Here is a 14,036-nt window from a genome sequence, read left to right on the forward strand (position 1 = left end):
ATACTTGCGCCAACCGACGTGGCATGTCACTTCATATGATTCAAAAAAAAAAAAAAATTCAAGCTTGCTAGGTTGAACATTTTGTTATTATATATATACACATTGTAAATTGAGTAGGTAGGAAAAGAAGATACCAATACTTCTTTTATAATAACCGTGGCATGTGGACTAGCTTATGTGCATCTCAACTACTTTTATGAAATACTCGCCACCTCCCACCAGCAATAAGTATTGGGTAACTCTGCTACTGAGGCTAGAAAAGATGAGATGAAATCACCGATGACTTGTCTCAGCTAAAATTTAAATCTGACACCTCATGATGCTCAACACACTTCATTGACCATTACACCATGCCCTTAGTATGCAAAAGATTCCACCAATATATCATTTACTTATAGTTTTGAAACTCGAATAATGCATCTACCTGTCTAACCTGCAATTAAAGAGCAAGCTTGGATCACTATCAAGATTCACACTCGTGTAACTTTCTCTGCGTGGAACCAAACTACGAAACTCGGTGAATAATGCACTTGTCTCTCTACTCAATAGCAAACTTGGTTCACTATCAAGATTCACTCGCAATGTAGGATCAATCATACACAACGCGCGTTTATTTCCGCCTGAACCTTAACTTATTTAGCAGTGGTTCGAGTTTACTAGTACAACTCAGTGTCAGTGACCAACATTAAAGCACATAATTCTTCCTGACAAGATAACATTTCTCTTGTAATGTACAACTAGCAGGGTCAAAACTCCTGTTTAGACCAACAACTTTTGAGGAGGAATAGAGTACCTATAACTCAAAGAGGAAATGAAAGATAATTGCACAGGATCGCAATTAAAAGAAGAGCAAAAAACTCATTCCCATATTGATAAGAGGGATAAGAAACCATAAAATAATTCATTGAAATTGCAGCATCTAAGATCACAAAGGTAGTTATACAATTAATCTTTGATTCGTTGATATTGCAGCATCTAAGATCACAAAGGTAGTTATACAATAAAACTTTGTTTTATGTGAGTCAGGAGTAACACATAAAGGCTTTCTTTCTCTCTAAAAATTGTGTAAATTGCTGTCAAATATATACAACCAGTTAAAAGCCCAGGGCTCGAGTAATCAGATCACTAGTTTTTGCATAACCTTTGTGTTTTGAGTCAAATGTTTATCCAATGATTGCATTTTACATTAGCCCTGCATATGAGCGTTTGAAAGAATCGTTAAGATTAATTAGCCCATTTACGACTGGGATAGTAACACCCGAAAAGAAGTACCTGTTGGCTCAGAATTTCCACAGCAACATTCAAGTCTCCTTCAGCTGCTGCCAGTGCAACTTCTGCTTGGGTCTGAGAAAATCAAGACTATTTTAGCGCGCACAGAAGCCAGAAGAAGTTAATTTGTAAGGCAAATTAGAAAGTTGTGATAAGTACGTCGTTCCCCCGGATTATAAAGAAATGAGGTATTTGAACTAAAACACCATTTGAGTGAATCTGAAGATAAATGTACCTTCTCAAAACCCATTGCAACAAGTTTCTGAATCTCTTCATCTGAGGGAATGGAGCCCTATATTCAAAGATAATTTTAGCATCAATGATGGTAAACATAAACTCTTTACAAGTGTCCGAAGTCCAGGTCATATACCTGCTGTCCTAGTGGTCTCGTAGGTGTGTCAGTGGTATCTGCTGCTGATAGTCTGAGTTGTCAACACAGAATCAAAATATAACTGTGTTTAGAGCAAATCACAGATGCCAAGCTCTTAGGTTTCAACATTAAAGTTCGAGTTATCAAGCTCGACCCACAATAAGAATGCCTTACAATTATGGTAATTGGAGGCTCTACTTAGAAGATAGAAATCAGAAAATCCAGAAGAAACTGTACAGTGTAGAAAAAATTGTAGTTTCATGAACACATTGAAGAAAATCCAGCTCTTCCTATCTGTATAGCTATAACTTAAAACTTGTTTACTGGGTCGACCAATTTAAACAGCTAATCATTCCGTTCGAGCGCAGTATATGTAGGGCAGAAGCACGTGAGAAGTAATTAAAAGAAGATCTATTTTAGTGCACCGATCAATGATTTATACGACTACAAAATCGATATGATTATTAAATAGCATGTAACAGCGGTCTGTTTCTAGCACCTTCCAGCTAAGCTCTGGTCTCCACCTATTGTAGCGGTAGGTGAAATACGCTCAGGGCTGCTGCTACCATCCAGGAGTCTAGCCTGTAAAGTCGAATCATGATTTCCAGTGGTGGTCTGGGAACTCAGAGTTCTTCCTCTTCCAGGAAACCTGCTATCATCAGTCACCGGCTGCATTTTGAACAAGTTAATAACTCGATAGACTTGAATTACTTCATTATAATTCAAGACATTTGTTCTTGTTTAATATTTACATATAAGGGCACCCAGATAATAGAGCTAAGTAGCGAAATTGTTTAGCAGTTTTGTAGTTCAGAATTCTGCAAGAGAAGGGTTAATCAACACAACTGTGGGAGACTTATCAATACATAACCTAGAACATGGCATTAATTCCCCCTCGTTCACAATCCATAGGAGGCATATTACATAGGTGGGATTCAATCCCTCACCACATGGTAAAGGATGAGGGGCTTCATACTGCCTGAGCTACACTCAGACCGCAACTTAGTTTATTTCAATCACCACTCTGGGTGATCACCTTTAAATGCGATAACATGAAAAGTGAGCGGGTTGTGCAATTAGGTGGGCTTTGATCCCTCACTACACTCCGACGTGACCTTTGTTCATTTCAATCACTGCAGTGATTACCTTTAAATGTGATAACATGAAACTTGAGCAGGTTGTGCAATCATTCTCATAGGTTACAGGGTTATAATATAGAGTACGAACGTCAATAGTCGCATGGATAACAAGACAGATTATTCTTATCCATTAAGCTTCTCATCACCAGCATTAAAATCAAACAAAAATAGAGTTCCTTTCTGTCATTTTTTTTAATTATTTTCTATCGTTTATCTACCATATCTGAAGGGGAGCCTTGGAGTAACTGGTAAAATTGCTGTCATGTGACCAGGAGGTCACGGGTTCAAGCCTTGGAAACAGCCTCTGGCAGAAATGCAAGGTAAAACTGCGTACGATACACCCTTGTGATGGGGAAGGGCCCTTCCCCGGACACCGCGCATAGCGGTAGCTTTAGTGCACCGGGCTGCCCTTTTTTATCTACCATATCTCTCACTGCAACTCATATATTTCTTCCGCAAAAATTTCAAAACATAGTTTCATGCAGGTGCTATAGTTCTAGAGAGTAGAAAGGGCAGATCAATCCAACATCCATATGTTTATCTTCTAGTGTATTTAGATAAGTCAGTCTGGATAATCTGCTATACCTGAGCAGAGCTCTCTCTCTGTGGCATCCATGAAGAAAAGTTCTCCCAAATATTTCCAGAAAGCACTCCGCTTCTGTAACAAAGAAAAATCACTATCATTGCACATGCTCAGATTAATCAGTAAGATTCTACTACGCTAAGAACAGGATCCACCTGGAGGTGACATTTTGATTTGAATGCGTGGGTAGGTATCCTGCACCATTACCACCAGTGCACATAATAAATTTTGGTCTCCTCACACAAGTTGACTGCCCAGAAGATAGAAATATATAAGTATTTTGCAAATTTCACTATGTAATTGAAACTGTGAAGAAATATAAGAAAAAAATATTATTGAATTGTTGTATCAACATTATTACATTGAGGCCCTATTTATAGACACTACATTCCAATCCTTTTCCTAATAGGACACTACATTACAATCCTTTTCCAAGTAGGAATCTATATGTTATTCCTATTCCTACTCATATTCTAACACTCCCCTCAAGTTGGTGCATAGAAGGCATATAACAACAACAACAAACCCAGTGTATTCCCACTTTGTGGGGTCTGGGGGGGGTAAGATGTACGCAGTCCATACCTCTACCTCTGATGAAGTAGAAAGGCTGTTTCCGAAAGACCCCCGGCTCAAGTTACGAGATATCAAACAAACACATAGTACAGCACAGAAGCAGATGACATAACATAGATACTGCAGCCATAAGGAATATAAAACAGAGTAAAGCAGGAATGCAGGAATATAAAGCAGAGGAAAGCACACAGATTCGTAACAAACATAGAACACGGAACACGGAACAGAACATTGAATACGGAATCATACCAGGAATACACCCCCACCAATTACCTCCCTACATTAGCGACCCGAACAGGCCCTAATCCTCTGCCGTAATTCGCGTCTTCCAGACCTTCCTATCTAGGGTCATGTCCTCGGTAAGCTGTAACTGTTCCATGTCCCGCCTAATCACCTCACCCCAGTACTTCTTCGGTCTACCCCTACCCCGTCTAAAACCATCCAACGCTAGCCTCTCACACCTACGGACCGGGGCATCCATGCCCCTCCTCTTCACGTGTCCGAACCATCTCAATCGTGCTTCCCGCATCTTACACTCCACTGAAGTCACCCCAACCTTCTCCCGGATAGTCTCATTCCGAGCTCTATCCCTTCGGGTCAGTCCACACATCCAGCGCAACATCCGCATTTCTGCCACCTTCATTCTTTGGGTGTGGGAGTTCTTAACTGGCCAACACTCCGCTCCATACAGCAAGGCCGGACGGACTACCACCCTATAGAATTTACCTTTAAGCTTGGGCGGCACCTTCTTATCACACAGCACCCCCGATGCAAGTTTCCACTTCATCCATCCCGCCCCGATACGGTGCGAGACATCCTCGTCAATCTCACCGTTACTCTGTATCACGGACCCGAGGTACTTGAACTTATCCCTTTTCTTTACCTCCTGCGCTTCTAGCCTCACCACTACCTCATTCTCTCGCCTTACGTCATTAAACTTACATTCCACATACTCTGTCTTGGTTCTGCTCACCCTGAACCCTTTAGACTCCAGAGTTTGCCTCCACAGCTCTAATTTGTCGTTCACACCCCCTCGCGTCTCATCTATCAGGACTACATCGTCTGCAAAAAGCATACACCACGGCACCTCCCCTTGGATACGCCGCGTTAACACATCCATTACTAGCGCAAACAAAAAGGGACTAAGAGTAGATCCCTGATGCAATCCTGTCAGGACAGTGAAATGCTCTGAGTCTCCTCCCGCCGTCCTCACCTGGGTTTTCGCTCCCTCATACATATCCTTAATTACTCTGCTATATGCCTGCGGTACTCCACTCACCTCCAAGCATCTCCAAAGCACCTCCCTGGGGACTTTGTCGTACGCCTTTTCTAGGTCGATGAACACCATGTGCAAATCCTTCTTCCTTTCCCTATATTGCTCCACCAACCGCCGTACCAGGTGAATTGCCTCCGTCGTCGAGCGGCCGGGCATAAATCCGAACTGGTTTTCCGAGATAGACACTATCCGTCTCAGCCTCACCTCGACCACTCTCTCCCAGATCTTCATAGAGTGACTCAGTAACTTAATCCCCCTATAGTTATTGCAACACTGAATGTCCCCCTTATTCTTATAGAGGGGGATCATGGTACTCCACCTCCACGCCTCGGGCATCTTTGCTGTCCTGAAAATTTCATTGAACAATGCAGTCAACCACCTTACACCAGCCTCTCCAACGAACTTCCAAAACTCCACCGGTATCTCATCCGGCCCCGTCGCCCTACCCCTTCGCATCCTGCGGACTGCCTGTCTAACCTCGTCTACCTTAAAACGTCTACAATAGCTAAAATCCCGACACTCCCCTGAGTGCTCCAGTTCCCCTAACACAATAGCTCTGTCCCCCTCGTCATTCAAGAGCCTATGAAAGTACGACTGCCATCTCTTCTTTATGTGGCCGTCCTCCACCAACACTCTACCGTCCTCCCCCTTAATGCACCGCACCTGATCGAGGTCACGACCCTTCCTCTCCCTAGCCTTAGCGAGTCGGAACAACTTTTTCTCCCCTCCTTTCCCCTGTAACCCTGCATACAAGCTCTCAAAAGCAGCCGTCTTAGCTGCCGTGACCGCTGACTTCGCCTCCTTCCTTGCTAGCTTGTACTCTTTCCTGTTTACCCGCTTCTCTTCTTCGTCCTTACTTTCCACCAACTTAGCATACGACTCTTTCTTGGTCTCCACTTTCTTCCCCACCTCTTCATTCCACCACCAATCCCCCCGATGATGTCCGGCCCGGCCCCTAGAAACACCCAACACCTCCCTTGCATTTTCCCTGATGCACGCTGCCGCCCTGTCCCACATATTATGGATGTAATTAATACGAGGATCGATGAGGGACTTGGTGAAGATATCTGCAAGAAAACTTTCTGGGAGAACTCAATTGAAAAATAATAAACTGAAAAAGTAATCCGAAAAGTAGTAAACATCGTCGGGAAGTCGATTTGTCGCTGAAAAATTGCTGGAAACTGGTATAAAATATATGGGTCATCTCGAAATCAAGAGATGAGTAGATCTTGAACAAGAAAGTCACTGAAAAACTGGTCGAAACATGCCCACGCACCGGATTATTAGATTTGATGGCTGAAAAGTGATCACAACCTAGGAAAAAATTATATGGGTAGGGGTTTGGAATGATAGCACAACCATACAAAAAAGAGAAATTATATAGGTAGAGTCAAATTGATGGCACGACCCTATTGGAAAATAGAAAATATGGGTAGGATCAGAATGATGGCACGATCCTACTGGAAAAGAGAAATTATATGGGTAGGGTCGGAATGATGGCACGACCCTACTGAAAAAGAGAAATTATATGGTAGGGTTGAAATAATGGCACGATCCTACGATCCTACTGGAAAAGAGAAATTATATGGGTAGGGTCGGAATGATGGCACGACCCTACTGAAAAAGAGAAATTATATGGTAGGGTTGGAATAATGGCACGATCCTACTGAAAAAGAGAAATTATATGGGTAGGGTCGAAATGATGGCACGACCCCACATAAATTAGATCTAAGGAGTCACCGAAAAGACGTACGGAACTACGTAAATTAAATCTAAGGAGATACCAGAAAGATGCACAGTGCTATGCAACTCAGATATGAGAAAGTAGTCCGGAAAGACGCACGGTGCTAAGCAAATCAGATATGAGAAAAGTCAACGAAAAGAAGCACGGTGCTACGAAAAATAGATATGAAAAAGTAGTCACCGAATAGTCGATGACCCAACTTTTGGTAACATAATCATTGGCCAGACGGGCGGCATATATGAATTATAGCCGCCCGCCGGCAGCGGAAACTCTTTGATATTTTACCAAGATCGTGGAAGCTCTGATACCATGTGAAGAGAAGAAGTATAAGAGAAAAATATTATTGAATTGTTGTATCAACATTATTACATTGAGGCCCTATTTATGGACACTACATTCCAATCCTTTTCCAAATAGGACACTACATTACAACCCTTTTCCAAGTAGGAATCTATATGTTATTCCTATTCCTACTCATATTCTAACACAAACCAAACAAATGAAATTGAAGGTGGACAAGGGTTTTGATGTGCCTTAGAAAGCATGGTCAACCACTAAAAATGTACTATATGATGATCTGAACTTTCAATATAACAATACAAATGAACAAAACAATTTCTCTCTTGTTCAAGTTTGAAAGTCCTCATACAACAAGTACTTTATGCCTTTGAAAGCTGGTTTTACAACCTACTTCCGACTTTCCGAACTCCCTACCGGCTTTCATAAAAGGGAAAGATCACTCCGTCATGCCGCGGGGACACACTACAAGCAAAAGGTGTTATAGATATACACTTGGATAAGAACTGAAAGGGCTCCCTTCCCTGAATCCTCCCCTCACCTGAACTGGTCGAGAGAAATGCATATAACCCAAAGGAAATTAAATGGTTTGACAATTAAAAGGGAACAGAGATATATACCATTCACTTTCTTGTTAAATGGGCCCATGCGAAAGCCTTAAATTTTTAATTCTTTTCTACAGCTATAAAATGTATTTCTAGAGGAGTTTGGTACCTTTTCGGGTCTCCTCAAATCAACTTATTGGGTTCTTGTACAATCTCTTGAGTTCTATTCCAGTAAGATTTTACATTTACCAATTGAGAAAAGAATGAAACAGAAACAATATGGCCTATTTAAATACTCGTTTTGGGATTTCAGAGTAGAGAACATATAGCATCAGCAGAAGGACTTGAAAAGAAGCAGAATCTACTTAATGGCATTGTCGTATCCTAGGACAAACTACCCGAGGCAGCAGCACAAAAGAGAGGTGATGGTTTCTTGTGCCAACTAAGATGCAAAAACTTCATCCTTTCTCTTGGTTAATACCAAAAGACCATTTTGGATTAAACATTAGTCCTCTCTCTGTAATGCGATTAGTGGTGTCTCTGTTTGTGACCATTTATGATGCAAATGGCTTGATCATAGGATTAATTATTCTTTGTCCTCTTTAAGAATTAATTGTCTACAAGATGCAACAAACCAAGGTGAGAAGTCAAAATCAACGAAAAGAAGCAAACAAGCAAGCCAGGTCAATCAGAAGGGTTATGCTCACATCACTTTATACCTCAAAGTTGAGCACACAACTGGTCCCAAAAAAAAAAGAAATATTGAATATCTTACTATTATTCCTTAGGAGAACTTACTAGCCAAGTGGAAGATTCAATAGCCGAGAAGAAAGAAGTCCCAGGTATTAAAACATTGAACAATCCATATGTATCTGGTACCATCAAGAAAGAGGAAGCAGAAAATGAAAAAAATAATAAGATAGGTTGACCACAAATTAAGATATAAAGACTGTGCATGATACCACAAATGACATGGAATAGAATTTAGAAAACTTGAAGGGGGCCCAGCATGGTGGAAGTCTTACATGCAAATCCAGACAAAATACCACAAAGATGTCCAAGTAAGGAGACATTAGTCATAACAAGCTGAAACACCACCAGTAAGATCAATGCATACCTAGTAAAAATTAATAAAAACATTATAGCATAAGATGCACACAATACAAAACATAAAACAAATGTACAATTATCAGAAAGTAAATTAGTTACCATTTAGCAGGCACATTGATAAGTCCAAACACACTGCACAAAAAAAAAAAAAGAGGCAAACTCTCATTAGAAAATCCATGATTCCACCAACTCATAATTTATCAAACGTGACCAGTCACATCTGATGTCAAACAGTATTTTTGTGAACCTATCTGTGCTCATATATGACGTTCATATACAAGATCTTTGGTTTATACAAGGAATTCCAAAATTGTACAAAGGGAAGGAAATGAGGAAAAGTCATAATTTAATGATTTAAGAAGAGGAAATCTGAACAGGAAAGCAACAAACCTTCTAGTTTGTGCGCCACTTAGACTTGTCTCCATCACAATCATTGAAAATAAAATCCCTGAGAAACCTATAGCACACTCATCCATAAAGTATGGATAAGGATGAAAGGGATTATGGGCAACGATCAATGCTATAAGAAGATGGAGTAAGGCATTGCTAATGGCCAAAAGAACAATTATATATAACAGGCGCACAGATCCCATAATCCTCTCCAGCTCAGAACCCAAAGGTACCAAAGCTAACATATTAAACAGAACATGCAGTAGAGAACCATGAAAAAGAATTGAGGTGAAGATCCTGTAAACTGCAACCGAAACACAAAAATAAAATCAATGTCAACACAAATAGGATGCAAAGTCATGCTAAATATGAAAGGAACGAAAGGATATCAAAATTATAGCTCCACAAAAGATTTTCATACACTACAGAGCAGCAAATCAAAGTTGAATTACATGATTCATCAATAATGGATGAAAAATATGAGAGTTATTACAATGGTTAAGTTTGTAAAGAACAACTATATTTGAACAATTGATCAGATGGGGTTATGATGCGAGGCTTGCTTCATTTAATTTGTGCCTAGACTGCTACATTATTTTTAAAATCATGTTTTAACAGCATTGCTCTCAAACACAGCTGAGGAGACCTAATAGTTAGATGTTCAAACAAACTTCAACTCCTATTTAACTTTAATGGCGAGCATAACTAGATATGTTCCAATCCTCTCTGCTATATCTATTCTAAATACTTAATTGCCAGTTTTGTTTTATGCTCTTCCTGGGAAAATATACTAGGTCTTTACCTTCCCATAGTCACAAAAATAACATATATGACACCGACCAAATTTACAACTTAGGTATCCTATAAGGACGCAAGTTAAAACTAGGTGCAAAACTAGCCTTAAATACTATCTAACTCCTCAATCAGTGTCTGCCCCTTAACCTCTCAAAAGTATGCTGCAAAGGTTTAACGATGTCCCTCTGAAATTTAAGTAAGCGCGTGCCAAATAAGAAGAGATGAGTAAAATTACATGAAGAGTAAGTAAGGTGCCAAACGTCTTTTAAAGGAAGTTAACAGCTAAATAAACTGATCAATTGATAGGCAGAAAGTAATTCTTATTCAATAACCAACCCCGGGCCCATTGCAATCCCCCCCACCCCCCACCCCCCTCCCACCAAACACACACACACGAAAAAAGAAAATAATTTTTTTAAAAAAATTCATCAATGATTACTAAGCAATACCAATGTATAATTATCCTCCAATTCAGTTGATAAGATTCTCCATCAAATTTATCTTTCAGATAACAATACAGTAATTTGAGTGCAGCCAGGATTTCTTCTAAAACAGGCACATTTTCATGTATGAGCACAATGTACATACACACACACCTTGTTTTATTAGGAAAAGAAAAACAGCACTATAAGTGAACCTGTACCTTGAAATCGAGAAATTACAGCAGATGGCCAGAAGCAGACTTCAGCAAACGAGTCATACCCAACCAAAAGGCAAACCAAGTAAATTATCCCACAAACAACCACCACTGCAGATGTAAGGACAGGAATTCCTTCCCACCACTGTCCCATCCTTGTCTGCAATCCCGCCTACAAACAAATTGTAACAAGTGAGAATCAACATAAAAGCTACTTTTCCCCCTGATTCTTGTCTTGATTTCAATGTCCAAGCTAGACATTATGCAGTACTATGAAGTATGAGCCATTTTAATTTGTTTGATGTATGAATATGAAGAGTAGGTGGTCTCTTTTTTCGTCCCTTCAGCGATAGAAAGACCCTTCAAATGGCTAAAACTAAGAAAGATAATCTCCCTATTGCTTCTTATCGGAAAACTATAAAAGTAAAATGGTGTCTCTGATAACTCTACTAATCCTAGATCTTAACATCACTTTTTTGCTACAGAATGACACCTAAAAATAAAGAGCTAACAGAAAGTTTTCGAACAAAGGAAAAGATAAACATATCATACTCAATAAAAAGAACATATTGAACGGAAAAAAATTCACTGGCGAATCTATTAATATAATGAATCACTTAAAGGAATAAATGTTACCCAAGTACAAGAGAATAACCATCCTCCAGAAGAGATATATAAAGCTCATTGTTCTAACAGTCTTGCTGTGACATAATCACTTATATCACCACAAGAAGATAAGAACAAAACATAGTTATTGAATAAAACTTTCAGGAGAACTTTTGTAACAACATTTGAAATCGATTGTACTGGCTGAGGTGTAAGTTCAAAAGCTTTATGCAATAAAAGGAGAGGTACTTTGCAGCTTTGCCACCATCATAACAGAACTTTGGGTGGCATCTTAACCAAACTTTGTGGCTTTGCCACCATCATACTACGTGGCATGTGTTGCAGTCTATTTTGCTCTGACTCTCCAAAAATGTTGCAGCACTGGTGTCAGATCCATCAAAAGGGCACTAGTTTTGGAGGATCCGACAAGTACCCCTCGACACTATTGAAGAGTCCGAGCAACAACTATTGCAGTTACCCCATTTCCCAAAAGTAGTTCGACAATAAATGACATGACAAAAAATGAAAACTAACTTTCTCATCATGAAAATCCCATATAATTTTCACTTGACGCTAAAAAAAATAACTTTCCAATAGACACTTCGAATTCAAATTCTGAAAAAACTTTTGCACGTGTTTTCATTCGTCTATTAGATAGTTAAGTTAAACACATAAAATATATCATCTCCTTTAATTATAAGCATCAACCTCTAGTAGAAAACGTCTGGAGTTTTATGCTTTATTAAGGAAAATGTGTATAATTGGTGGAAATGATGTATTTTATGAGGTTAACTTAACTACCAAATAAACAAATCAGGACACACACAAAAAGAATTTCTAAAATATGAACCAAAATGTCTAATTGGAACACTTTATTAATAGTTGAGGCATTCAATTGAAACAGATCTTAGCTCGATTGTCTAAATGGAATATTCTGGTAAATTTAAGGAGCTGATTATGTATTAAGCCTAAAAACTAACCTCAATTTACTATATTTCCTCCATAAATAACATGATCATAGATTCAGAAGTCAAAAAAATTGTAAAATTTGAACTAAAAGTGTCTAATTGGAACACTTTATTAGGAGTTCAGGTGTTCAATTGAAATAGATCTTAGCTCGAGTATCTAAATGAAATATACTGACAAGTTTGTACTGACAAAAAAATATATATATATACTGACACGTTTAACAGACCCACAATATATTAAGCCTAAAAAATAACCTCAATTTACTCGATTTCTTCATAAATGACACGATCATAGAATCAGAAGTCAAAAATCAACCAGTTAAGTTAATTACCTAATACACAAATAAGAGCATATGCAGAAAATTTTTTGTAAAATTTGAACTAAAAGTGTTTAATTGGAACTCTTAGGAGTTTGACGTGTTCAATTGAAACAGATCTTTTCAAGTGTCTACATGAAATATTCTGGCTATTTATTTTTTTTTTTGAGAAGGTAACATATATTCTGGCAAGTTTAACTGACTAATTATGTATTAAACCAAAAAAAAATAACCTCAATTTACTCTAATTCTCCATGCACTATCATACATTTAGAATTCAAAATTCAAGCATTTTCACACTACATTAATTAGAACCCTAGAATTTGCTACATTTGCATTTCGATACATACAAATACGAACAATTTTGTAGATCTAAGTATGTTAATTATGAGAAAAAAGTACCTCAGAAACAATATTTGGTCGCATTTTCACTGCGATTTTTGTTCCTTCTTTCGAGATTTCCAATTTTGAACTTTTTGTTTTTTCAAGTACTGTGTAGAACTCAACACTCAACTTATATGTATGTAACTCCTGGTTTCGGTTCGGGTCGTCGATAACATGTCCGACCCGATCCGTTTATATCAACCCGTTACCCGCCAATAGCTAGGATTTTTCCATTTTTAACAGTTTCGAGAAATAATTTAGTTTTAAAAAATATTTTCTTAAAAAGTCTCGTCGTGTTTTGTTGAAGAATTTTTTTTTTTTTTATTAAATACCTCTCAGAAATTGATATTGGTGAAATTTTGTGGATGTTAAAGACTAATATATATGATGATAATTAATCATAATTAGTGGTGATATGAATTTTGCCAAAAAATAAGGAAACTCGTCTACCTTATTATCAAAATGTTATCCTTAAAAAATATTTTATGATAATAAAACATAAAAAATAAATTATTTTTGTAAAATAAATCAATTAAATTGTGAAATTTTTGATTACTAGATTATTGGGAGGAAGCCAAAATATTGAACTTAATACTCATTACCAATCTCTTGAATATCATGGTTAAAAATTTTATAGGTGTTTCTCAATTATCACGCTTTTAACGGGTTAGTACCATTTCATTCTACCTTTGATGTTAAATTGTCAAAGGTGTTACATGATTGTGAATATTGCTTATGTTGTTCTTAGGCTCACTCAACATTTAGAAACATTTTCGCCTTTCCCCTCCAATTTTCTTTCAGCAAAAATTACAATTTGACTTGAACAAACGTAAGGATGAAAAGAATAAATATTTTAAGCTGTTAGAATATGATTCAACAAGAAATAGTTATTACAGGGGTCGTTTGGTACAAAGGTGGGACATCCTTTGATATCCTATGGGATTAGCTATCCCAAGTTCTACATGGATAGCTAATTCCACCATTTAAGTGCAACGGTTATTCGGAAACAAACATGGAATAAAATTAATCTCAA

General features: G+C 38.2%; 1 protein-coding gene across 2 annotated transcripts; it reads right to left on the reverse strand.

Moving 5' to 3' along the window:
- Nucleotides 1-44: 44 nt before the first annotated feature.
- LOC107854558 (rhomboid-like protein 15) lies at nt 45-13,254 on the reverse strand. Of its 2 annotated transcripts, none has more exons than XM_047397362.1 (13): nt 13,022-13,254; nt 10,735-10,900; nt 9,297-9,600; nt 9,006-9,038; nt 8,822-8,913; nt 8,595-8,668; nt 3,517-3,611; nt 3,364-3,436; nt 2,139-2,308; nt 1,640-1,691; nt 1,505-1,561; nt 1,273-1,344; nt 45-433 (listed from the first exon to the last, which is right to left on the reverse strand). In XM_047397362.1, exons 1-13 carry the CDS (start codon nt 13,043-13,045, stop codon nt 389-391), a joined length of 1,257 nt encoding a protein of 418 aa, XP_047253318.1. In that variant the 5' UTR covers nt 13,046-13,254; the 3' UTR covers nt 45-388. The 2 variants fall into 2 exon arrangements, with proteins under 2 accessions (XP_047253318.1, XP_016555056.2); XM_016699570.2 differs by lacking the exon at nt 45-433 and adding an exon at nt 883-1,192.
- Between the last annotated feature and the right edge of the window lie 782 nt (nt 13,255-14,036).

Source organism: Capsicum annuum, chromosome 10, assembly GCF_002878395.1.
Source record: "Capsicum annuum cultivar UCD-10X-F1 chromosome 10, UCD10Xv1.1, whole genome shotgun sequence".
Taxonomy (NCBI): Eukaryota; Viridiplantae; Streptophyta; class Magnoliopsida; order Solanales; family Solanaceae; genus Capsicum; species Capsicum annuum.

Excerpts from the sequence above, each read along its gene's own strand:
- LOC107854558 (XM_047397362.1), bottom strand. The coding sequence starts at position 13,045 with ATGCGACCAAATATTGTTTCTGAG. Across the intron at positions 9,039-9,296 it reads AGTGGCGCACAAACTAGAAG|TGTGTTTGGACTTATCAATG; the intron begins GTTTGTTGCTTT and ends TTTTTTGTGCAG. Across the intron at positions 2,309-3,363 it reads AGAGAGAGAGCTCTGCTCAG|CCGGTGACTGATGATAGCAG; the intron begins GTATAGCAGATT and ends TTCAAAATGCAG.